Here is a 25,907-nt window from a genome sequence, read left to right as displayed (position 1 = left end):
ATAATAGATGCAGGTAATGTGTGACGAAATTTCAAAACGAACAAAGAAAGGTTATTGACACCTGACAGCGATAACGTCAATATATTGTGACGCGTACTTACTGAAAACTTATGAAGCGATAAAAATATAATGGAAAACTAATTATAACTAACACTTAAGGACCGTCTAATGCCATTAAATAAAGTTTTATATTTTATAATAAAATAATATTAAAGTTAACATTGAAGATTTCAGGCCCCGAAAATCATATAAATGGTGAAAATTCATGTGCATATTTTTGTTAGATTTTGAATGTCATTAGATAAATAGTAGAGGACGACGGGGTAACACGTGGAAAAAAAGTCACGAAAAGAGATGAATGGAGAAAAGTGATTGATGACGCCAAGACCCACTTGTAGCGCCGAAGGAAGTCATTAAGAAGTAGGTAATCCATGGTTCCCTCAGGATTTGTGAAACCTGATTTTGACACCTTGAAGCACGTTGGACATATTCGTAAATATATTCAGGAATTCCGTTTCATATCAGATTTATCCAACTAATTCGGGGTAAAATAGAAGCCAGGACCTTTCGGTCATGAGCCATGACCATTTTACAATGATCTCTTAAACGATTTAGCTATAGAGGCCTATATAATTTATAATATATAAAAACTCTAGCCTAGAGTCGAACCTGGGACTTGGCTGGCATAACAAACTGAGCTGGAGAGACACAATTCACACACCACTTTTCAAAGAAACTATATTGCGAAATAATATAGGTAATTAATCTTAGTCTAGACTTTCAATTTCCTAAGCGAATAGTAATGGTCGTCGTACCGACACACAGCACACAAGCGATTACTGCTAATTATATTATAATTGTAGGCTATAACACACTTTAATTAGGTACTTATTTGTTCGCACAATTGCTAAGAATATACAGTATAATCCTAAAAACGATATCCAAACTTCAAATCTTAACTATCTACAACGGATGAATTCTGTACAAGTAAAGGTGAACTCTATATTTCTATTCTAAACCTAATCTATACTAATATTATAAAGCTGAAGAGTTTGTTTGTTTGTTTGTTTGATTGAACGCGGTAATCTCAGGAACTACTGGTCCGATTTGAAAAAATCTTTCAGTGTTAATTATATATTTAATTATATATATTAATTATATATTTCTCTTCACGCTTGGTAAATTCGTTAGTAACCCTCCTAATGGTTCGCGCGGGCCGGGGGGCGTGTAGCGATGAATGAAAACCCACGATTTTCATCTAATAACGATAAAAGATTTTTTATAGATTTTGAAATGTTCTATGTATCTTATATGTATCTTATTTATTTTGCAAATATTCTGTCAATCTTTGCTTTTTCTTTAATTAGTTAACATTGACCTTATTTACCCAAATGTATCATAAAAATCAATATATTAAAACCTAGTCATCATCCCTATTCTCTCACAGTTGCACCATGCCTTTACATTATTACACTCGTAGTAACCGAATCCTGGTGACGGGTTTTTTGTTTAACTTAACATTCGCTAACCTGACGCCTTGTGGGAAGCAATAACTTACACCATTCGAGTGTTAAAGTTATAAGTAAGTGTATGCGTCTAACGTGAATTATACACGATGCCACGTCAAAACCATAATAGGCTTTTGACGGCCTCCGTAGCGTAGTGTGTGGACTGTAGAGTATGCGCGGTGGATTCAAATGACGGAGGTCCTGGTTTCGATCCCCGGCTGGGCCGATTGAGTTTTTCTTACTTGGTGCAGGTCTGACTGGTGGGAGGCTTCCGTAGTCATGCTATCTGATAAACACTTTAGTCATCATCCCCATTGGTCTGAGGCTGATAATAATAAAGTATTTTTTCACTATAAACGGAATGACGTCACACAACAATCAATGTAAGGCACTTCACCTACTGCTCGGCTAGTTAGTCGCTTTCAGCCGTATCGCTTCTAGGAATTGCTTGGAACACATACGTTTTAAACGTAATATGTAACTTTAAGATAGGTTAAATACGGTTGAAATTGCAGTGTGAATTTGAATAATTACGAACGCATCTACAATGTAATGTAACTGTTTTCTGCGGCACGTAAATGGTACGGATGCATAGTTTTGTAGAGTGGACGTAATGTCAGACACACACGAGCAAGTTCACCATCAAGTCTGCAGCGCGCTTAGGGATGTGAAAGTGAAAAATATCTTAAAATAGTTTATGACTATGGTTTCGATATATTTTTTTTACTTTCACATCCCATAGCATGCTGCAGACTTGGTTGACTTGATCGTGTGTGGATGGCGTTAGAGGCGAAGGTAATTTTAATATACTGCTCATCGAAATGGTTGAATACCTGCCGTTGAAGTGTAACATATATTTAACACTATAGTAGACGCCACGCGTATTCACACTTGTAGTTTCCGTTCCCGTGGTAATAATACGGGGACAAAGTATAGCCTATGTTACTCGCTAATGATATGGCTTGCCATAGGTGAAAGAATTATTAAAACCAGGTAGTGGATTATCCCTAAAGGTGGAAGTTTGTATGGATTTGTTACTATATCGCGTAAAAAAACTGACCAGCAGGAATGGAATTTGAAGAAATTCATTGAATAAGTTAGAGAGATTGATTATACTCGTAATCTGGAATAACATACGTACGTCTTAACCCGGAAAGCTGAAAAGGATATTTACTAAATTGACGCGTGCAAATTAGCGGCAATCAACTAGTGATGAATATGTTTTAGCATTAAACTAAATGTACTGTTGCATACTTCCTAAACAAACGGCACAAGTACAGATAACGTTATCGATGAAAAATTATAAAGTCGGGGATGTTGTAACGTTGAAGAGCGAGGTAGGCCAGACCTACCGCACTATATGAAGGTTGAGTTTGTCAACCAATGCTCCTACCATAGGAAAGTTTGGCAGTCAATTATGGACTCTAGAACCTTGGTGGTCTTGGAAGTAGCAGGATATTTTCCAGGGGTATCATGTCTTCGCTGGCCATGCCCTTAGCTTCGGGGGAACTCTTTTTTTAGGGACCCATAAATTTAGAAGTTTAGCGGTGTCATCAAACCGCGCGGGTTATCGCGAAGCTAAGTGACTTGCAACTGTGGACATGAAATTTCTCGAAATAATACCTCATCATGTGTCTGGACCTCAGACCAATTATAGAAGGATCTGTATCGCACTCACAGTCACGAACAAAATTGTCTGTCATTTTCTAAAAAAAAACGAGCTTCGATTTGGTATATATCTTTTACTAAACTAGAAGTTTTTGCACGTTTTTTGAACAATTCAATTACACAAAAACGTATTTTTACGGAGCTCTTTAACCGACGAACACGATTACAACTATTTAACATCGATACTATAGAGACAGTTTTTATAATCGCATTAGATCGTTGATCATATACTTTGACAGAAAAGTAACGTCTAGCGAGGCAGGTCCTATACAATAATTGGTCTGAGGTCTGGACCCATGACACCTACATTCTAAATCCATATACTCCATAATTGATTACCAAACATACCTCATACCATAGCATAGGCTTCAATAGCTCAGTGGTGAAGGGGGTGACTCATCACCGAGAGATGGTGGTTCGATGATCCCCGATGAACCAAGTATTGTCGTATCCACAGACTTTTCCGATTATTGGTAATGGGAATATGGGTCATATTTAAGCAAAATATATGGCATATATTCTTAAAAAAAATATATAGGTATGTCTGGGTAACGCAGGCTCATAATCCAACAGTTTATCGGACGCCGCGCCCGCTTCCAGTGAGGTTGAGGATCATGCGATATGCCTTTGAAACTTTGGGAAACCGTGAATCGTAATGATCGAACATCGCTTACAAATGGTTTCGAAAGACTACATATTTTAACATTTACCTACCCCTACGGATTAAAAGAGCTTGGTATGGACAGACCTTTGTGATTTTATATAAAAGCATAAAGTTTGTCAGGTGATTGGTACCATAAATAATTGAAAATCAACGCTAGGTATGGCATTTTTTGCAATTAATGACATTAACGCTGCAACATAAAATATAATGTAGTGTTTGTGGCACTTAAGTGTTTCTCAGATAGCATGGGTACGGTGACAGTTGCCTTATGACGTTCATAATACGTACTATTTTCGTGAATCGCGGCAAACTTTCAAGAGTAAAATGAACTGTCGCTACATGCTATCTGAAAAACACTTTATAGTGAATAATTGTATTTTATTCGTTTCTTTCTTGAAATACGGTAGGCAAAGTTGCCATATTCTGAACTATAATGTTCAGAATATGGCAACTTTGGGATGTAGCAGGATTCAAAGTTCCAGAATAACAATCATCAAAATGCAAAGCAAACTCAAAGCAACCACAATATAACCTCCCCATCGTACTTATTCGTAATTGTCGCAGGAGCATGACCTGAAAATCTTTCAGTTTTTACCGTTTTTATGATAGGACTAAAAGCAGCACGATTTAAATAAAAAAAACTGCAATAGCTAGACTTCTAGCTTCTACCATAAGTATTGGCTGACATCAGGCAATTGGCCGCGGCTAGTTACCATCCTACAAAAACGTACCGCTAAGCGATTTAGCGCTCCTTTACGATGTCGCGTAGAAACCGTCAAAGGCACGGGTAGAATATAACTGTGCCTCTTTTAAGTGAACCCTCTTGTCAAAGAATAAAAAAAACTGTAGCGTTTATAAAATAACAAAGATCTGGCCATCACAGGCTATAGCTATATTGTTTATCGCCCATTGCGGTCGATGGCGCGCGACAAGGTTGGGGGATCATGCGATATGCGCCTTTGGAACTTCGGCTGCTCGTAAATCGTAAAAATCGAACTACGCTTACAAATTGTCTTGTGCCTTCTTCTCACCACCATTTTGAATTCACTGCTATGCCTATAGCAATAGTGTCATTTTCAGTTTATGTAGATCCCTCCGTACAAATTGATCCATGCGTCAGGTGACCTTAGACCTGGCGCATATTTGGCCCAAAGGATAAGTCTTGCCATCTAGAAGGGTAACAGCACCAGCGTATTGGGTGCCTTGCCTCTGGGTGAACAATTAGATGGCGTGTATTTGTTATAATTATTTTATTTATTTCAAATTTGGATTTTATTATTCCTTTAATTCTTAGTCTTAATTTATTTTAATTTAATTTATTAAATACTAATTGTATTTTGGCATCAGTATCGATCACTAATCAACCCCTGATAGTTATTTTGGAAATATATTTCATGTACAGAATTGACCTCTTTACAGATTCATTATAACTAAAGATTATCGCATTTTCCGAAACCTAAGGACCGCCTTATGTATACTGCTTCTTCCGATCCGATCTTTATTGTTTGTTCTTATTAGTTTTAACAAAGTATGTTTTGGAGTACAAATAAATAAACACTAATTTGACCCTTAATGGTCAAGATTAAGTAGCGCTAAGAAACAATGCACCCCCACTGCACGTGGTCGGACGGCGAGGGGGGGAATAAAGCGGGAATCAAAATGCGTGTATTGATCCGACCCAGTTTTGGCAGTCATGGCAGCGCGGCTAACGCAAGACTGCATACAACCAGGCTTCACTTGTGCAACCAACCTTTGCAAGATAAGATAATACAATTTTCTTAGACATAACTTAGCGACGACATTTTATATTATAGACATGTTACATGCCTACAAAATCACCACAAAGTCATACGAATGGGGATGATGACTAGGTTTGAATATATTGATTTTTATGATACATTCGGGTAAAGGGTCAATGTTAACTAATTTATACATAAAAAGCAAATATTGTCTAAATGTTTGCAAAATAAATGAGATTTTAAACTTCAAAATCTATTTAAAATCTTTTATCGTAATTAGATGAAAATTCATACAGTTTTAGTTCCTTACATTAAATACTAAAAACATAAACGCACAAATAACAAAGATATGAGTAATTTTGTTTAAACGCACATACAAATCTAACGATCATTACATTACGTACGACGTCATTAGTTCGTGCCATTTTGTATGGGGCGTTTTTCAGGGATCCGCGGCAGCGTCGCAAATCTGACCCTTTAAGTCCCTGTAGCTCCGAAAGTAATGATCGCAGATACCCTGTTACTTTTACAAAATTGCTTTACTATTAGCGTACTCTTAATTTATATACAATTTAAAAAACTGTCATCATCCCTATTGGGCTACTCCACTAAGCGCACAAATGCACAATTTTGCATTTACCTACATTATAAAATGCAAATAGCAAACGCCCCATGGTTTTACCCGCTTAGTTCCTATTTCCGTGGAAATACGGAGATAAAATACAGCCTATGATACTCATAACTAACGTGACTTTCTATTGACAATAGGATTTTCAAAATTGGTTCCGTAGATCCAGAGACTACCCTCTACAACCTTACAGACTTTATTTACCTCTTCACAGGTATATCATCATCATTATCAACTTTTGTCGGCCTCCGTGGCGCAGTGGTGTGCGCGGTGGATTTACAAGATGGAGGTCCTGGGTTCGATCCCCGGGTGGGCCGATTGAGGTTTTCTCAATTGGTCCAGATCTGGCTGGTGGGAGGCTTCGGCCGTGGCTAGTTACCACCCTACTGACAAAGACGTACCGCTCAGCGATTTAGCGTTCCGGTATGATATGACATTCCGCGGTTTTAACCGGACAGTTCTCATTTCCGTTTGAATACAGGGATAATATATAGCCAATGATACTTGCTGATGATGTCACTTTTCATAGGTTTAGTGGTTTAGCCGTGAGAGCACAGCAAACAAACTCACTTTCGCACTTATAATGTAGGTATGGATGGATTATCATACAGAGTATTAGCGTAATGTTCTGAACGCGATACAAACACCGGTAGCTGGCAATTCTGTGTCATTCAAATTATACATGGTGTGACTCATGTGTTCGCTCGCTGATATGATACGAGTACCTACAACACTTCACTCACATATAGACGAATTTATGTTACGAGAATATTATATTTATTGACTTTCTATTGTATTCATCAGGTCGTGTAATGAATATCCTGAATTCTCTAGATCTAGATCTAGATCTCGAGATCTAATTTTGTTTGTTCTTACTTTTTGTTTGATTCTTACTCCAAATGTAAGTTTCCTTAGTAAGTACTAAGGAAACTTACATTTGGAGTAAGAATCAAACTTATGTGATCCGAAACCACAAAGGCTAACCACTATACCATCAAGTCAATTAACTAAATCATATCGAACTGGGCACTGAAAAGGGGCACTCACCTCTATCTGTGCACTGAAAAGGGCACTTACCTCGAACTGGGCGTTGGAGGTACATTCGCCTCGAACTGGGCACTGAAAAGAGTACCCACCTCTTACTGGGTACAGAAGGTGCACTCATCTCAAGCTGGGCACTGATACACAGAAACAGGCAGTTACCTCGAATGCTGGGACCGTTGTGTTTGGGAGCCCATGCAAGAGGCCCATGTTCAGCAGTGGACGTCCATCGGCTGTTAATGATGAAGATGTAGTTGAACTGGGCACTTAAAGGGGAACTCACCTAGAACTGGGCAGAGAACCTCGAGCTTGGTACTGAAACGCACTCACTTCGAACTGGGCACTGAAATCGGCAATCATCTCAAACTGGACACTGAAAGGGAACTCATCTTAAATTGGGCACTGAAAAGGGCACTCACCTCGAACTGGGCACTGAAAGTCTTGAACACGCCCTCCCACTGGTTGCCCGACTGCGTGAGTACCTGCACGACGTCGCCCACGTGCGCGGTGACGGCATGCATAAAGTGCGCGTTGTTGTATACCCCCTCCGCCACTAGGCGGCCTCGGGGCGATCTGCGGGACAAGTTACTGTAATTATTTATAGGGTTCCGGGAACGGGACCTTATAACTGAGACTTTGCTGTCCATCCGTCACCAGTAGGCCTAACATGCGACCAAACGACGTATATCGTGAAGAAAATGCTTACTGGCTGTATCGTATGAACCGTGATAGTTTCAGTTACAATTTTCTCAGATGACGCTGCTACAACAAGAAATAATATATAACAATAAAAATGAATTTTTTAACGGGCTCACATAAATTTTGCCGTTTTATAGATAACAGCATACGGAGCCCTTCGTGTGCGAGTTCGACTCGTACTTGGCCTGATATTGCATACTAGATAGAGGACGTGTGTAATTGTTTTTCAAAAATCCATTTTTGAGATGAGAGGATTTTTGATATACACATCAGCCTATGGATATCAATACTTCCAGGGTATAATTATTATTTATCTCTATTACATTTCAGTTAAATCGGTTCAGTGGTAGTAGTAGTAGTAGTAGTTTTTTTTTTTTCATGAGCCATGATAGCTTAATGGATATGACCTCTGCCTCCGTTTCCGGAGGGCGTAGGTTCGAATCCGATCCAACTCCAACTTTTCTGTTGTGTGCATTTTAAGAAATTAAATATCACGTGTCTCAAACGGTGAAGGAAAACATCGTGAGGAAACCTGCACACCAGAGAATTAAGAAAATTCTCTGATTAGTAGCTTAATAAAATTATTTATTGTCTTCCTATTAAATATTATTCAAAAGATATCTATATCTAATTATTCTAAACTTATTAGTGAAATCAAGACTACTCGTAATATTGCAAAGAGAAAAGATTTGATCGTTTGTTCGCATAGTGTTCTTTATATTATAACAAATCACTCTGCTGTGGTTATCATAAAGCCTGTTTTAGTAACAACCAGCATATGACGTGCGACATAAAAACATCGGACGGAAGAGTTTAATTGTATATACCTATAGAAAATACATTTTATACTTCATTATCATTAAACCTTAATTATTAAAAAACCTATAAAAATTGCATGTGTTATGAAATAAAAAAAAATATAGAATTGCAGGAGAAATACTGTTGTAATAAAATAAATATTATATCAATGGCAGATTTTCACCCCGTTGGAACCATGGAGTTCGAAACAAAACATAGCCCCATAGCCTAAGCATAGCCAATATGTTCCTTAATAATGTCTATCTTTCAGTGAAAGTAATATTAAAATCGGTTCAGCCATTCCAGGCGACAAGGCCATTTAGAAATCACAGATAGACATTTCAATTTAATTTATATGTATTGAAAACTAATATTATTATAGAGATATAGTCTGTGAGGTTTTAGGGGTAATATCTGAATCTACGAAAAATTAAAATTATTTCACGAATAGAAAGCCACGTTATTTGTGAGTATCATGAGCTGGCTATATATATATATTATCATCGTATTCCTACGACCGGCAAATACGCGAGTGAAATGGGGGGGCTAGTACATCTATACTAATATTACAAAGCTGAAGAGTTTGTTTGTTTGTTTGAATCCGCTAATCTCAGGAACTACAGGTCCGATTTAAAAAATTCTTTCAGTGTTAGATAGCCCATTTATTGAGGAAGGCTATAGGCTATATACTATCCCCGTATTCCTACCGGAACCACGCAGGTCAAACCGCGCGGCGTCAGCTAGTAAAGAATATAAATTGTATATTCTTTCTCTCATTGCTTTGTACTAAAACCTGACTTTGCGCTTCAATGGAAAAAGGTGTTCATTAGGAATTCGTGAATATTTAATTATTTTGTTCAATTAGGTCAAGGTCCGCTCTGTGTGCAACATCATGCTCTCGTTCACAAAGCTGTACAAATTATTATTACCGAGAAGAATCGGTTACACAGATTTCTGTTTATTCATACATGTAGTAAGGAAGCCAAAGGGGAGATTTTTGGATTCACTTGAGCCTGACAGATGAACACAAGGAGTTGTTATATGGCATGTTGTCGAGTACCCACCAAGTATGAACCCTTAATACTAGCTAAGCCCACCAATATTGACAGCAACCCAAAAAAATTGTTTTCAAAAATAATCCAGCAGGTAAGGATAAAGTAGGTTAGTTAATAGCTTTTCCAGGTTGAGATAACAGAGAATTTTGTATAAGAAAGAAAAGCTCAGTATCTCATAGCCCAACCAAGGATTTGAATCCAGGACCTCGTGGTACAAAGTCACATAGGCTAACTAGTGTAACAAAGAGGACGTTTTTACGGAAGTTGAATTCTCTTTTTTTTATAAGGGACAAATACTGATACATATTTTACATTAGCTTATACAACCTTCACAGTGTATAGAAGAACTTTCGATTTATTTTTATTCATTGACAAGATAAACATCAATGCAATCTCACCCGATGTTAAGTGACAATGCAGTCTAAGAGGCAAGCGTGCTTACTTGGAACAGTTACAAGTTTATTCTAGCCATACCTCGGACAATTGTACGGAACATTATTATTATTTTTTTTAATTTGATTTTTAAAGACCTTGGCCTCTCTAGAAGTGCAGCTAGTTCTATATTAGAATGAGTATCCAAAGCTGCTCTAATAGGATCTTACCAAATTTGGCTAGGCAGGGAGAACTACACGAGCAGAAAACGGGGAGTGTTGATCAATCATCAAGGAATTCCTTAACCCTACATCCTGTAGTCACAAGTTCAGGACTCTGCTCGGAGTTCTTCTCTCTACCACACGATGGACCCGGCACCCACACGGTGAATCCATGGAATGCTAAGATATTCGTCTCTGCTTGGCATCTTTGTAAGTAAGTAGGGTGGTAACTAGAAACGGCCTTGCTTAACACCAGATCACACCAACAAACAACCTAATCCAATTTATAAATTATAAAATCCTGAACAGGTCCTTTTGTTTACAAATATAAACATCATTTGAAATGTATAGTGATTAACACCTACCGCTCAGCATTATGAATGGATAATTTTAAAGGCATCAACAAAAAATTCAAGTTCAAATAAAATTGAAGGTAAACATTTATAAACAAATGGAATAATTATTCCATTATCAGCAAATAGCTTGGATTTATTACTATCAAATATTATTGTCTGAGTATAAAGCATAAACATAGAATCTTTTTTTATAATATTGAATTAGGAAAATGGCACATATGATCAGTTTTATCCCCATGATTATTACTGGGAAATGCCAGACTAGTTTTGGAACCATACCAGGATTTTTAGTCCAACACCAGATGAGCCGGCAGACATAGTACTGCCATAGATCACTATTTATAATTTAATATAAAAAAATTTTTAATTGGTCAAAATAAAAACAAACTGTCAAACAATGGCTCCTGAAAGAACACCATATATTTAAAGTCATTGTATGTAACTATTCTCATTCATCATGTGGTTGTTGTGCAATGTGGTTTTTGGTTTTTAATCTAAACATCTCCTGTATAAAAGTGAACATCAACTCCATCAATCCTTATCAAGCATTTATTTATTAGTTGACCAGAAGTTTGCCTTTGACCAAGACCATTTGATGATATCAATATTAACAACCCACATTCAGCTCACTGCTGAGCTGGAGTCTTCTCTCAGAATGAGAGGGGTTAGGCCGATAGTCTACCACGCTGGCCCAATGTGGATTGGCAGACTTTACACACACCTAGAGAATAAAGAAAATTCTCTGGTATGTAGGTTTCCTCACAATATTTAACCTTCACCGTTTGAGACACGTGATATTTAATTTCTTAAAATGCACACAACTAAAAAGTTGGAGGTGCATGCTCCAGACTGGATTCGAACACACACTCTCCGGTATCGGAGGCAGAGGTTGTATCCACTGAGCTATCACATCCTATTTGATCCACTGGGCTATCATGTCTTATTTGATCATCTATTTGATGATATAGCAAACTATTTTGAAAGAGGTAGAAATTCTATCTACCTAGGCTAGTTTCTAGTGGCATAACAAAACATTCAATTGCTATGTATGATTATATCAGATAGCTTAGGTCAAACATCCTAAATAAAATTTTAAAGTTAATTGCTCAACACATATGTCATTTTCATATCATGAGGTGCTTTTGACTTATGTCTGTAGTAATTTCATATTTTTCTTTTTTTTGTATAATTAATTTGTTTAATTTATTAGTATATATTATTATTTTCATTGTAATTATTTAATAATTTAATCAATAGGACACTTGACGTAAATGTAATTTGTAGTTTTAAGTGTAGGTAGTATAATTTTTATGTTTAACCGGACAACAAACAACAATGCTGTATATACCTTTAAAAGATGGCTTCGTTTAGCACTAGAACTTTTTAAGTTTACCTATGTATAGATTATTATTAATGTTTCTTGTTGTCATTGTTGGTATATCAATTAATAAATAAAATAAATATTGACTACCACCAATTTTGCTTCATTAGATATTGTTTGATTGTCTATTTCAAACTTCTATAGTCAGCTCTGAAGTTGCAACTCACTGGAGTATGTCTTGTTAAGTATAAGCAATGAATAACTTCAAAGTACAAAGGTGAATACTTCTTATGTGTCATTTTACTTATTTGAAAGAATCCATTATTTACATAATTAATGTTTTTAAGTAAGGCCATTAGCAAGGTGACGGTATAAAAAAGATGATCATTCATAAATTAAATCTCACATTAAGGGGTTGGAATGGAATCAATAAGGTGAGACAAGGGGGCTGAGTCACAAGCTTCGTGTTATTACATGTATATACAGTAAACTCCCAACTTGCATTGACTGTTATCAGTAATCAATCATATGTGATAACAGAGGTGTTTTCAACAGCTTCATTTTTCAAAGAAAGAAGTTGCAAAACATGTTATAGACCAGAGGTGGATTAGAAAGATCCCATAAAACCATTAATAGACAAAGGATGTGAAGACATATTGTTGACTGATAGTGGTAAACGCAAAAAAAAGCTTTTTGTTTTATTGTAATGGAACAAATGTTCAAATTTAAAATTCATTCATTTCAATTAGGCTTAGGTTTACAAGCACTTTTGAAACGTCAGATAATAATATTATTAGATAATGGTGATAATAATTGGTTGAAACTTAAAATTAAAGTTATGAGGGTATCAAACACATCTTGGTCAGAGAAGAGCTCACAACAAACATCTTGATCTTTCTTCCAAGAAACTACGAGTGCCATATCCATCGCGTGGCAGAGAGAAAAACTCTGAGCAGAGTCCTGAACTTGTGACCAATGGGCATATGGTTAATGAATTCTTTGACAAGCAAGCAATGTAACAAACCACAAAACAATATACAGCATGTTAATATCATAAAGATGTTATTACAGAAAGGCAACATTCTAAAATCAAAAATTATACTAATTTGCATTGTCAGATTGATTGTAAGAATCAGTTAATGTCTATAGTTTAGTACCATTTCAATTGTCAATACTTAGTAGTAAATAAAATTCAAAATTTTTTAAGCAATTACTAAATATTATATACAAACAATGTTTCAGATTGAAAGCTAAACCAGATTGCAGCTATTGTTTAGAGGCTGGTAGATAAATAATTAGTACAAACTGTTACTAAGGCATGTTAAATGAAAAAAAAGGTCTAATTAAGATTTTGGACAGTTGCCAACCTGTTAATTTACTTCCCACTATTTAAACCCAGAGTTAACATATGCTAATACAAATATCAAACAATACAATCGGATTTGAAAGAGACAAAAGTTCAAACATAACAGTGTCGAATATAAGAATTATGAGCTTGGATGAGATTAAATTGATAGTGTTTATTGTTTAGGTGAAAATGAGTGATAAAGATTAAGTAGTGGGTGCTGGTATCGGTCCAAGCTCGGGGATCAGCTGTTCGCACGCGGCTATATTAATCGTCATGAGTACACAGCAAAAGTAGGCCAAACATCTAGATTAGAGCGTGCACGGCGGCCCGCGGGCGGCGGCGCCCGCTGCCGACGTTCGCCGCTCGAAATCACAACCGATCCTAAACATTGTTTACAAATCTCGTGTGATCGCGCTACTGCACGTTGTCAACGTGACAATGCCGATGTTGAAAATTCGCAATGTGTTACACGGAGCCCCAATAACAAAGACATGTCAGCGGCACTGAAAGTTAGTGAACATAAACTGGCATTACCTCGGCGGGCCTTGGCGATTTTTTCGTTTGTTGTTCATATCTCCTTCGCCCGACTGCCCCGGCGGGAGAGGACCTTCTCGGCAGCGCGTAGGGACCGGAATTTTGGCTAATTATCACTTCTTTCTTTTACAACACAGTCCTTTCAACTTTCGCGGATGCACTAAACTGCAGTTGAAATTAGGAGTTAGCACTTGAAATGCGACAACAGGGATGCATCGATTTCACTTGAGATGTTTGACATTTGCCAACAAATATAAATTAAAATATATTTGAGTACAAAATCGCAGTTCGATTTATTCTCGGGCTCTAATCCCAAAAAATAAACGGGTTGGCAGATTTCTCGTGCCTGCAATCAGCGCAGGAATACAACATGGCGCTGTGACGTATTCGTCAAAAGTATTGCAAAAAAATCTAAACGTCCTTTGTCAACTATTATATGCACTAATAAAAGTTTATTTAATATTTTTATAATATTTCAAACACTTTTACTATAATTAATATTTGACATAGAAATACAACGTTAATTAAGATTTATGATTGACCCACTTCCACTTCTTAACTTTCAATATGGCGGATTGAATTCCTGATAAAATGTTGCTAGAAATGAAAAAGAGCTCATAACATAATTTTGAGATTAGACAGAGAAGTCAATAGACAACTGATTGACGTGCCGTTGTTATAGTAAATTGCTCAGACGAATGTAAATTGTAATAAGTCTGTGACTAATAATGAATAATATTAACTATTTTTAAATGTTAGCTTTCTGTATTCTCCGTTGAAAACAAAAAATACTCGTGGAAGAATCATTTCGATACGTTAATTAATTGCCGAGATATAAAATTTTAAAGTGAGCGCGCGGTGATCAGCTCGCGTTTACCGCCGTTGACGTCATCATACAACATTTGCTCGCCCGTTATATGCAATTTCGTACTTCTGCCTTATCTACCGACGAACTAATGGTTAGAATTGAAAAATTCTTTTTATTTTGAAAAGCCCTTTTAACGAGGAAGGCTTTAAGCTACTTAACATCACGCTACGGCCTATAGGAGCAAAGCACCGATCAAAAATGTGGCCAAAACGGGAAAAATAATGTTCGGTCGTCGGCTAGTCTTCATATTATAATAAATGCGAAAGGTATCTCACTAAATCTCGAAAACCGCTTGACGTACAAAGATTAAATTTGGCAGGGAGGTTATAGTTAGTAGGTATCTGCTAATAATGATTTTTCGATAGAGCCTGATTAAAGAGTTCTAGAGGTTCTCACAAGTTTGTATGAAAATCTTTGATTTTTTATGTTACAATTGAAATTTGACAGGGAGGTGTTTTGTAACAATTTTTTTTTTACATTCTTCAAGTAGTGAGGTCCTTGAGACCACAAGGCCCAACGAGAGTAATATAATCACTTGGTAAGGTTTTAAGCGATGGCCCCGACGCCGTCCTTCCTCTATATATGCGTCTTTAATAATTACGAGCACTAAATGTATGAATGTAATGCTTAGACTGGGTCTTCTCAGTCTACGATTTTTTATCAATCTATACTCTGTACCAACTTTTGACATTTGTCATTACTAATCTGTCGCCAAAAGAGGAAGTGAGCGCGCGCGCGCGAGTTTTGTACCTGCATCGATAAGCCACGAGTCTACCAGCTTATCCAAGGATATTGATCGCTCCTGGTTTCGCATAACGTGGAATAGGATATTGAGACAGTAAATGAAGATGAGTATTAAAAACGCGCCAAACATGTCTCAGCGCGAGAAATTCGAGTTAATTAATTCGGAAGTGCGTTCCTTTTACGAATATTGTAAAGAGGCGGGCATGAGTGACGAAGAGATGGATATTATATGCCGTCCTTTGACGAATGCTGTGCGTAAAGCTACAATTAAACGGTGGACGAGATTATTTCTCTTGTTGGTGATGATAATAGCTATTGGGTACACTGTGAGTCAAACAGATACTTTTCAATGGCACGCGACAGCCATCGTGAGAATTTCTTTAATAAAATTGTTGCCGATATGGGACTGGACCCCTTTGTACTACAGCAAGTGTTTGATAGAGAGATCTCAGCCGCAGAATGTGGATTTAGTCTCTCCCACGGATTGTGTTACTTGTGAAGCTATCAGTAAGTTTATAAAATTTTATTTATGCGGGAAATATGAGCAGGATAGCGATATTCTATACATAGATGAAGGAAAGGGATGGCTATATTTTAAATTGTTTGTTTTCTTTATTTATTTATTCCAGGGAAAATACTGATTTAAGATAGGAGCTCTGTAAAAGCTTTACGAGATGAAAATATTGCAACTTCATGAGGTTAGGATACAACACACGAGGAGATCACTTATTCAGTACTGTCTCAAGTTTCAGGACATTATCATAAATGACTTTTTTAATAGAATCGAATCAAATAAGCATAAATCACTAACGTAGGAACTGTGTCCTTACAAGTACCTACAAAAGTTCATAGATTATAATTTTTGTAGGTAGCTACCTACAAAAAAAAGTTTGGTAGGTCTACAATTTCATCTTGTAAATCTTATTCATACTGGAATTCAAATTGTACGATGGCGTACAAATATACAAATTATAATTAAAGCGCGAAATCTGGTCAACAATATACTTGTTTCTATATTCAGATTTTCACAAATCCCGCGGGAACCGTGCATTTTTTGGTATAAAAAGAAGCCTAATTATAGGTACGTATGTTGCTCGACACCTCCTCTATCTTCCAAAAAAGTCCCAATAAAATAAATAAGCAGTTTAGAAAACACAGTTACTTGAAATCATTATATTCAGCTCACAGCTGAGCATGAGTCTCCTCTGAAAATGAGAGGGTGTTAGGCCAATAGACTTCACACACGAAAATTACGCGAAAAGAATTACGAAAATTCTCAGGTATAGATTTCCTCACGATGGTTTTCCTCCACCGTTTGAGACATATGATATTTAATTTTATAAAATACACATAACTGAAAAGTTGGAGGTGCATGCCCCGGGCCGGATTCGAACCTACGACCTCCGGAATCGGAGGCAGAGATCATATCCACTGGGCTATCACGGACTCATGATCTATTATATTATACTATAATATAAATTCCAAATTGTTGTTTCCAGGAACAATAGTCAGAGTGTCGGACACGAGTTACACGGAGGTGTTCAGCCACCACCTCTCCCGCGGCGCGCCGGTGATCGTCACCGACGCGTACTACGACTGGTCGGTGGCCGGCCTCAACCTCACCAACATCATCAGCACCGACACCCGGCTGCGAGACTCCGTGCCCTGCAGGACCCTAACCAACATACGACTCGGGAAACAGCCCATGGACTTAGAGGAAATAGTTTCCAGGATAACCAACACGGACATCCCCAGTTGGTTCGTCCATTTCCAAAACTGCGACATCAGAGCTGTGAAATCCTTCCGAATTCTGGCCCCGAGACCGTATTTCCTGTCCCCCCATATCCCTCCTTCGCATTTCAACTGGTTGCTGCTATCGAAAAATTACGATACAAATAGGTTTAAATACTTGGAACTGGATATAGGATTGATCATTATGTCTCAGTTGAAAGGGAAGACTTTCTTGCAGCTCAAGCCAAGGGCTCCTTGCGAGGAGATATGCTACACTTTGAATATCCAGCTAAATGAAGGAGAGACCTTGGTTTTGGGCAATTCGTTGTGGGAAATGGAGTATTTGCCAGGGACGGGCGACAATGCTGCAATGATCACCGAGACCGATTGGGTAGAGTCATAATACACGTTGAACAATGTTTATTGGAACTAGCTTAGGATCGTATGTTAATGTATAAATTACTGGCGGACGACCATATAGGTACATACCCCATCTCACATAATGTTGCTAGCTTAATTACAAATTGGACAGTTTTTGGGTAGTTAAATCATTGTATTATGCTGTATGACACGCTAAGCGAAAAAAGTACTACTCGTATCTACGATTCGATCTCGGTTCGATCCCCGTCAGTTTTGTGTCGTGGCCCAAACACTGACATCACTACTAATGGAGACGAAAGGTAATATTCGCGACATTTTTAAATATTAATCATACTTAAAATGTAGCCAATATTCTTTCGTATCGACAGAAGTGATAATTTAAACCTTTTACCCTATGAAAGAAAAAACCAGACAGAGTGGCGCCGTAACGCGTTACGTTACGAAGCGGCTTACCCTCCCATAAGAAGTTATCACTTCAAAATTAGTGACTTTGGTTCGTAGATGTTTTGCCTCATAGGTATGTCTGAACACTTCTGGAGACTTATAAGTTCTATTACTAAGCCTATAATCCTCCTATGAAAAGATCATGAAAACCTTTAATTATTTAGGTTTAAATAAATTAAAGTTCGGAGGTCAACATGAGGTAGGTTTTCGTGGTTAATAAATATTTCATGTGTTCTCAATATTTATCTATGTATTATAAAGTTTTTTGTACAACATTTTATTAAAATTACTTCAGCCATTTTCCATGATAGGAATCGTCCAATTTTTTACATTTTTTTTTTACTAGAATAACATTTTATGAAATCATACCGATCATTTTATGACATCAAAGCTGTCAAGCTAATTGACGTCACAAAATGCGCGTTAAGATCTTCCCACAACACAGTTTAAGTTTTGTGGGAGCATCCTTTTAATAATTTGTTCATGTAACCTGTTTTTAAATTGTTCCAAATAAAACGGTTTTAAATGTCAGAGAATAGTTCCAAATTCTTCTGTACAATAACTGTAAGTATCAATAACATTCACAATTTAAATAGAAATTTTGCACATGCACATTATGGCGACAACGTAGTGACGTCGCTATGTATTACTAAACTTAGTTAAGTAAGTATAGTATAAAATATTGTATTGAAAAAAAAAATAACGATTGTGACAAAGTACCTCAATATTATAATAATATATGAAGCAAACTATATACTTTTATTATTTCAATATTATATCCTTGTAGTTCGATATAAAACATAATATATTTTAATAAAAATGCATCCTTACATTGTAATATATATCAAATGTATAATCTCAAACTTATTAAAGAAACTGTTTGTTTGGGTCAAATCGGTAGCCCATGTAGCTTTGGATCTTTATGTTCTGGGTTCGAGTCCTGTGCTAAGCTGTAATCTGACCTTTTCAAGAAATTTTCAATAGCAGGCCTGAGTTGGGAAGTTGGGTGTTATAGTCTGGCAAATTCGTTGATGACATTCCCATAATATGCGGGCGACGGGGGCAGACTGTGCGGGTGTGAAATAGTGCGTGCGAGGAAGTGAGGTGCATGCAGTCATGGGTTTCCATTCGCTACACGTCCCCCAGCCCGCGCAGACCATCGGGAGTGTTACGATCGAAGTTGCCAACCTATACACAGCCTGAGCGCATGTTAAGATGTCAGTCCCAATAATTATCATTAACATCTGATAAAGACTGTTACGGATTCAACCATTATTACCTTAAGCTCGCCAAAACGCATTGGAACAGAGTGGTGGGTCCAAATCTCTTCTAAGAAAAAGCCCAGGCCCTGTAGTAGGCCATTGACGTAGGCGTTGTCTAAAATGACGATACCTAGAATTTCTAGGCGCATTGCAGTCTAGGCTTTACATTTGAAACTAAGGCTCTCACATTCCAGAAGCTTCGTGATATTTAGCCTATAGTTGTGTAAATAACAAGGTGCCGATACCTAATTATGGAATATAAAGAAAAAAAACATATAAAGAAAACAACGATTTCATATGTTTATTTTTTTTTTATTAATAACACTATATTAGTAGTAGTATTTGGGCATATGAAATACACCTGTACTCGTACATAATAATGTCTTGAGTTGTATGTTTTAAACCTCATGTGCCTGTAATTAAACCGCTAGCCATACCCTTCAGACCCTCAGACTAATTACATAAGGACCTGCCTCGCTAGACGTTACTTTTCTGTCAAAGCATATGATCAACGATCTAATGCGATTATAAAACTGTCTCTATAGTATCGATGTTTCATAGTTGTAATCGTGTTCGTCGGTTAATGAGCTCCGTAAAAATACCTTTTGAGTATTTGAATGGTGTAAAAAACGGACAGCAACTTTTAGTTTAGTATATGATATATAACTAATCTATGCTCGTATTCCTCACAAAATGACAGATGTGCCTGTAATTAAGCCGCCACAACCTTCAGACCGAAACACAGTAATGCTGCTTAGCGATAGAAATAAGCACAGCGATATTATTGCTATCATAATTACTTATAGATTAAGATCGTGGCCCACTTGGTGCTACGTTGAAAACCGTCGTCTACAAACAAATCAACACTTCGCAGAGCGATTACCTTCTATAGGACCTGCCTAGCTACAGCCTCTCTGTCAAAAATAAATAATCATGTACATACGTGTTCATATAAAGTGCGTCCAAAGAATCAATGTTTCACTGTGTAAAAATTACACGTGGGTGTATTACGATTAAAAACTTATAGTTGTGTGTAGTATAAGGACACAGGATATAATATTAATTGATGTTAAATATTTTTCAAGTTTACCTTGTCGCCTTCAAATTTTGTCAAAAGTTGGTGAATTTGAGTGTGATCCAAGTCCAATAGAAGGTAATTGATCTGAGTTCGCAGGGAATGAAAAGAACACGTCTTAATAGTGACGCCTTGTGTCCTTCAACTTAAGTATACTCAGAGGCACAATTATCCGCCCACTTTAATATACGCGAGTATATGTAAGTGGGCGGATAATTGTGCCTCTGAGTATATTAAGTCTCATGTGCATAAATTAAGAGTATTCTAATATTAAAGCAATTTTGTAAAAGTAACAGGATATCTGCGGTAGCAGTCCCTTGCTGTGTTATCATAAAACATGACAAAAACATACAAGAATTAATCGTATTTAATAGCTCTACTACTCTTAAACGACTACGAGTACAGCTATAATTCATGTGCTGTGTGGAATGTAGTAGTGCTAGTCAGTCTTCTCCTTGTGTAAGGGCTTCCCTCTGAGCCAGAGGAGCAGGTTCTTGAGCGACAGGATCACTGGGAACATTACTGGCAGGAACAGCGGGATGTAGATTGCGTATCTGAAATTAATAGGTCGATATTAATAATCGAGTTATTATTCTCGATTCTCGATAATCGATATCTAAACTAATACTATAAAGCTGTTTGTTTGGTTGAACGCGCTAATCTCAAGAACAACTGGTCCGATTTGAAAAATTCTTTCAGTGTTAGATAGCCGGGAATCGGCTAGTATCTAATATAGATATATCACTCACTTCTGATCATCAGGGAAGTAGAGCAACGCCAGCAGGCTGGGCTCCATGAAAGCCGAGTCCGCCGCCAGGAAAGCCTGTTGAGCGTGGTGGTGCGCCGCCAGGAGTTCCCCCTCAGTCATCAGGCGCCGCGCCGAGTGGATGCTGGCGACTGCCTGGTTGATGGACGCGCCCACTTCGTCGTTGATCACTATGTTTGATATCTCCCCTGTCAATACAAAGTTGAACGCAAAAATAAAAATTCGTTAATTTCAAGGACGCTTAATTTACCAGAACATTTGATACATCAAGTGTGACTATTTGTAAAGACTCGAGCACCGGATCAGAAGGCAGGTTCTGCTGAGAAAAGCCGACAAGAAACTCTTTTATGTTTGACTGACTCGATGGTGGTTGAAACCAGTTTAGCTAAGAGTATGTCACAGAATACATAATTATGTACAAGTACAGAAGATTCTCACCACAACGTCATATAAATAAATAGTGACTCTCGCTACCACGAAATACGGTGCAATTCTGTTCGAACAAAATTAATAGCCTATCGTTTTACTCACCTACAGCTCTTATTTTATTATTGCAGACATAAATAATTAATTATAGATTTCATCAGCTCTTGGAGCCGACATTACCTACCCAACAGCTTCGCCAAAGACTTGAGACTCCTCTCGGCGGACGTCACCTGCTCGAGGGTCCTGATGCGGAGCAGCGAGTCCAACTCCCAGCGCCGCGGGACCACCGAGCGCAGCGGCTCCAGGTGAGCCAAGTGGATCAGCTCCTGGAATTCATATTCATCATCATATCTAGTCTGCGACTCCTTCCCTTCTCGTCTCATCGTGTGATGTAATTACTTCCTTACATCCTTCTGTCTGCTCTGTCTTTTGGCTAATTATACAAGAAATTGACGTTTATGAAAACAGTCTCAATGTTTTATTTTATTTTTTGTAACGAGACTAATTAATGTGTTTGTTAAAATTTTATTAGTTTGAATATTGCACAAAACATTCTTCAGTGTTAAGTATTTTCGTGATGAGTGAGTTTACCTCGTACCCTCGAAAAACAAACAAATTTGTTAGTGAATTTGGGTGTGATACAAATCCATTGCTAATTTGCGGTGTCTCTATCACAAAGCTAACTTTACCTTATCAGTAATTCCGAGTAGTTTCCTCAGCTGTGAGATGAAGGTGCCCATGATGAGCTTGACGTCCGGAGTGTAGAGTTTCTGCTCGCACTCCTCTTTGGTGGGGTTGCCCAGCACCACGCCGCCCCACTTGGGGGACATGAACGCCTGCACCGCTGACATCACTCTGTTATCTGTACAAATAAATCAATAATCTTTATGTAAAACCTAAAGAAATGAATTTAAAAAGTTAAATAGAAATCACAGCTATGAAATATTGATCTATGCTTTCTTCCAAGAAATTATCTGTTACAGCTTGGAGTTAAAACGTCGATGGTGTCATCTCCTCTCTTCGGAGTGCACATTAAGACTTCGGGTCTGTCATTAACAATGATATAACTATCGTCACTGAGTCTTCAATTAATTATCATTCTAAGCGGGTCGGCACCCGCAATGGGGTAGTTATAGTAAGATTAAGAATCAGTAAGAGGTGCCTTAGAGAGTTTAATGTCTCTTCTATTGAATGTGCTGTAGGTGATCAAAGAGGGTTTATTCGTTATTAAATCAGGTTTTCTGCATGACCCAATGAAACTCTCGAGACTTTCAAGTTAAGTTACTTTGAAGTCATATTTTTGTAGCGTCGGCAGGGGGGCAAGGGGCGCGCACTCACTGTCGGCGTCGTACATGGCGAGCGGCGCCACGTACAGCGCGAGGTTGAGCGCGGGCCGGTCGGACACGTGCGTGGCGGCGCGCTGCTGCAGCGGGGGGCAGGGGGGCAAGGGGCGCGCACTCACTGTCGGCGTCGTACATGGCGAGCGGCGCCACGTCGCACGGCGCCACGTACAGCGCGAGGTTGAGCGCGGGCCGGTCGGACACGTGCGTGGCGGCGCGCTGCTGCAGCGGGGGGCAGGGGGGCAAGGGGCGCGCACTCACTGTCGGCGTCGTACATGGCGAGCGGCGCCACGTCGCACGGCGCCACGTACAGCGCGAGGTTGAGCGCGGGCCGGTCGGACACGTGCGTGGCGGCGCGCTGCTGCAGCGGGGGGCAGGGGGGCAAGGGGCGCGCACTCACTGTCGGCGTCGTACATGGCGAGCGGCGCCACGTCGCACGGCGCCACGTACAGCGCGAGGTTGAGCGCGGGCCGGTCGGACACGTGCGTGGCGGCGCGCTGCTGCAGCGGGGGGCAGGGGGGCAAGGGGCGCGCACTCACTGTCGGCGTCGTACATGGCGAGCGGCGCCACGTCGCACGGCGCCACGTACAGCGCGAGGTTGAGCGCGGGCCGGTCGGACACGTGCGTGGCGGCGCGCTGCTGCAGCGGGGGGCAGGGGGGCAAGGGGCGCGCACTCACTGTCGGCGTCGTACATGGCGAGCGGCGCCACGTCGCACGGCGCCACGTACAGCGCGAGGTTGAGCGCGGGCCGGTCGGACACGTGCGTGGCGGCGCGCTCCTCCAGCCGCGTCAGCAGCAGTGGCAGGCGCTCGTAGCGCGCCGGGAAATGCCGCCCCCACAGCGACGCTTCTGGGACCTTCAGTGAAGCGGACATCATCGTTCTTAAAAAAAGCGTGCTAAAACTTCTTTTAAAAATTAAAAATAAAGCGCCATCTATGACCCTTAGGCATCATTTCATCGCAAGTAGCAACAGGTTCTTGAAGTGTACAAATGGTTTGTTTCAAAGTTCTCTAAGAACGCCATCTACTGGTACTTTAAAATGACAAACACTGTTTTATTGTACGTTTAGATGGCAGCACGCATACCTCGATCACACTTTTCCCAGCGCATTCACCAACTTACTCTTCAAATCAAGCGTAAAGAAGTATTACTAAAAACATACAAAATTCAGTCGCATTTCAGTTAAATGTAATACTTTGAATACTAAAATGATTACCTCATTAGTTTGAAAGTTGAACTCCAATAGATGGAGCCACTGCGACTTCAACGTGAAGTTGTGCAAATCGGTCAGCTCATCCACAAAAGAACCGATGTAATCTGTAAAATAAAGTAAAGTCTCTTGCAATTTTATTTTGCAGATGATCTCTTATAATGTAGTCAAATACACATTATTATTATAAATAATACACATTTATAATACAGTCAATACATGAAACAAGCAAATGCAGAAAGTCCTCAGAAACAGATCCGATTTTGATGACTTTTTTTTTTTTTAAAGTTGTTATGTTATTTAAAATCAGAAAAGTTTTGGTGCGGGGACGAAATTATTTATATTGTTAATAATTATCTATGCTATTTATACAGCCCAGCCCCCCTAGCCAAGTGGCACGTCGATTTTCTTTCTACGATCGCTAACGCTTCGACAACTAGAAAGATGTATGGGAATGACAGATCTTGATCACGTGACCTGTCGATAGAAAATGTCATTCCCATACATCTTTCTAGTTTTCGAAGCGTTAGCGATCGTAGAAAGAGAATCGACGTGCCACTTGGCTAGGGGGACTGTAGTGAAACGACAGTAGTTATGGCATATTCAGTTTATAACAACAAAAAAATATGGTACAGCTCCTCCTAACATCCATCTTCATCACGAACCTTCAACAGCCTCTGCAGCATCAAAGTCCACCTTCATCGCCTGAGGTTTAGGGTGCACCACCGACAGCACCACGTGGAATCCTTCCCCGCTCGGGAATCGAACCTGGCGCGCCGCGTCAGCGGTCTCCGACCTCGCACCGTGAAGCACCGACGGTTCGTATATCCAACTTTTTAGGGCTTCGATAAGTGTAGGTGCCGCTGTATGAAAAATAATTATTTTTTTTTTAGATTTAATACTAAATAAATAAAAGCTAATATAACAAAGTAAGTAAGTCCGTTTTAATACTAAAATAGTAAAGTAAGTTCGTATGTTATCTTTTCACACCTATGAGTAAATTGCAGAACTTGGTATGGACCTTGGAGAAGAGAGACAAAAGATGAAAATGGATACATAAATCACGAGGTAAATACATTAAAATGTGATTCAAGAATTATTCTCATTTCCAAAATTTGTTTAAAAATGTAAATCGGCCATTTTTCCAGCTATATTTTTGAACAATGGTATATAGTCGATATACTAAATATTTTGTAGCAACATGAACAACGTCTACCAAGTATTTTGAAAATTTCACCCTTATGGGTGTTTTTTAAAATCTGATGATTACTTGTTATTTTGTTAATTTATTTTCACGTTAAAAAGTAAAATGATACGGGGTTGAAATAGGGATGAAATTAAGTTGCAGGACCCGCTAGTAACTCTGTATTTGACAAAAACAAAACCATATAAAGCAAAATAATCCATAGAGTTCTCAACAATTAAATAAAAAATGGTTAAAAATAAAGATGTTATTTATTTATGCAAAGATAACTTTCTATCTATAAATGACATTGAAAAAATATGTGATTGTAATACTTATAACAATAAACAATCGATTACTTTGTTATGGATAACATAATTGTTATATCAGTTAGTTTTTATAATAAAAATTAAAATGTACGAGCAAAGGTTATAATAATTGTTATACAAAAATATACAACTATTATAAATTATTATAATTATAATATAAGTACATATACTGGTAGATAAGGTTACTAGGGTGCCA

At 38.4% G+C, this 25,907-nt stretch overlaps 3 protein-coding genes across 4 annotated transcripts in view; 1 reads left to right on the top strand and 2 right to left on the bottom strand.

Annotated features, from left to right (window-relative positions):
* The window catches only part of LOC112045911 (ataxin-2 homolog), a 53,511-nt gene extending 38,973 nt beyond the window's left edge, over positions 1-14,538 (bottom strand). For both annotated transcript variants that reach the window (XM_052883162.1, XM_052883163.1), the window contains exons 1-2: positions 13,953-14,538; positions 7,668-7,821 (exon numbers count right to left, since the gene is read on the bottom strand). In XM_052883162.1, coding sequence (XP_052739122.1) covers positions 7,668-7,821; positions 13,953-13,990 — 192 coding nt within the window. In that variant the 5' untranslated portion in view covers positions 13,991-14,538. The remainder of the gene's footprint in view (positions 1-7,667; positions 7,822-13,952) is intronic.
* A 316-nt stretch (positions 14,539-14,854) lies between these two features.
* LOC112045904 (uncharacterized) lies at positions 14,855-19,421 on the top strand. Its single transcript, XM_024082289.2, has 2 exons — positions 14,855-16,071; positions 17,064-19,421. The coding sequence occupies exons 1-2, from the start codon at positions 15,663-15,665 to the stop codon at positions 17,696-17,698; spliced, it is 1,044 nt and encodes a 347-aa protein (XP_023938057.1). The 5' UTR covers positions 14,855-15,662; the 3' UTR covers positions 17,699-19,421.
* A 237-nt stretch (positions 19,422-19,658) lies between these two features.
* Positions 19,659-25,907, bottom strand: part of LOC112045903 (GPI transamidase component PIG-S) — a 64,072-nt gene continuing 57,823 nt past the window's right edge. Inside the window, exons 5-11 of the mRNA XM_024082287.2 lie at positions 24,865-25,062; positions 24,206-24,306; positions 23,668-23,845; positions 22,339-22,511; positions 21,834-21,975; positions 21,207-21,411; positions 19,659-21,011 (exon numbers count right to left, since the gene is read on the bottom strand). Coding sequence (XP_023938055.1) covers positions 20,897-21,011; positions 21,207-21,411; positions 21,834-21,975; positions 22,339-22,511; positions 23,668-23,845; positions 24,206-24,306; positions 24,865-25,062 — 1,112 coding nt within the window. The 3' untranslated portion in view covers positions 19,659-20,896. The remainder of the gene's footprint in view (positions 21,012-21,206; positions 21,412-21,833; positions 21,976-22,338; positions 22,512-23,667; positions 23,846-24,205; positions 24,307-24,864; positions 25,063-25,907) is intronic.

The sequence above is a fragment of the Bicyclus anynana genome, chromosome 8 (assembly GCF_947172395.1).
Source record: "Bicyclus anynana chromosome 8, ilBicAnyn1.1, whole genome shotgun sequence".
NCBI lineage: Eukaryota > Metazoa > Arthropoda > Insecta > Lepidoptera > Nymphalidae > Bicyclus > Bicyclus anynana.
This window is presented reverse-complemented; position numbering and strand designations above follow the sequence as displayed.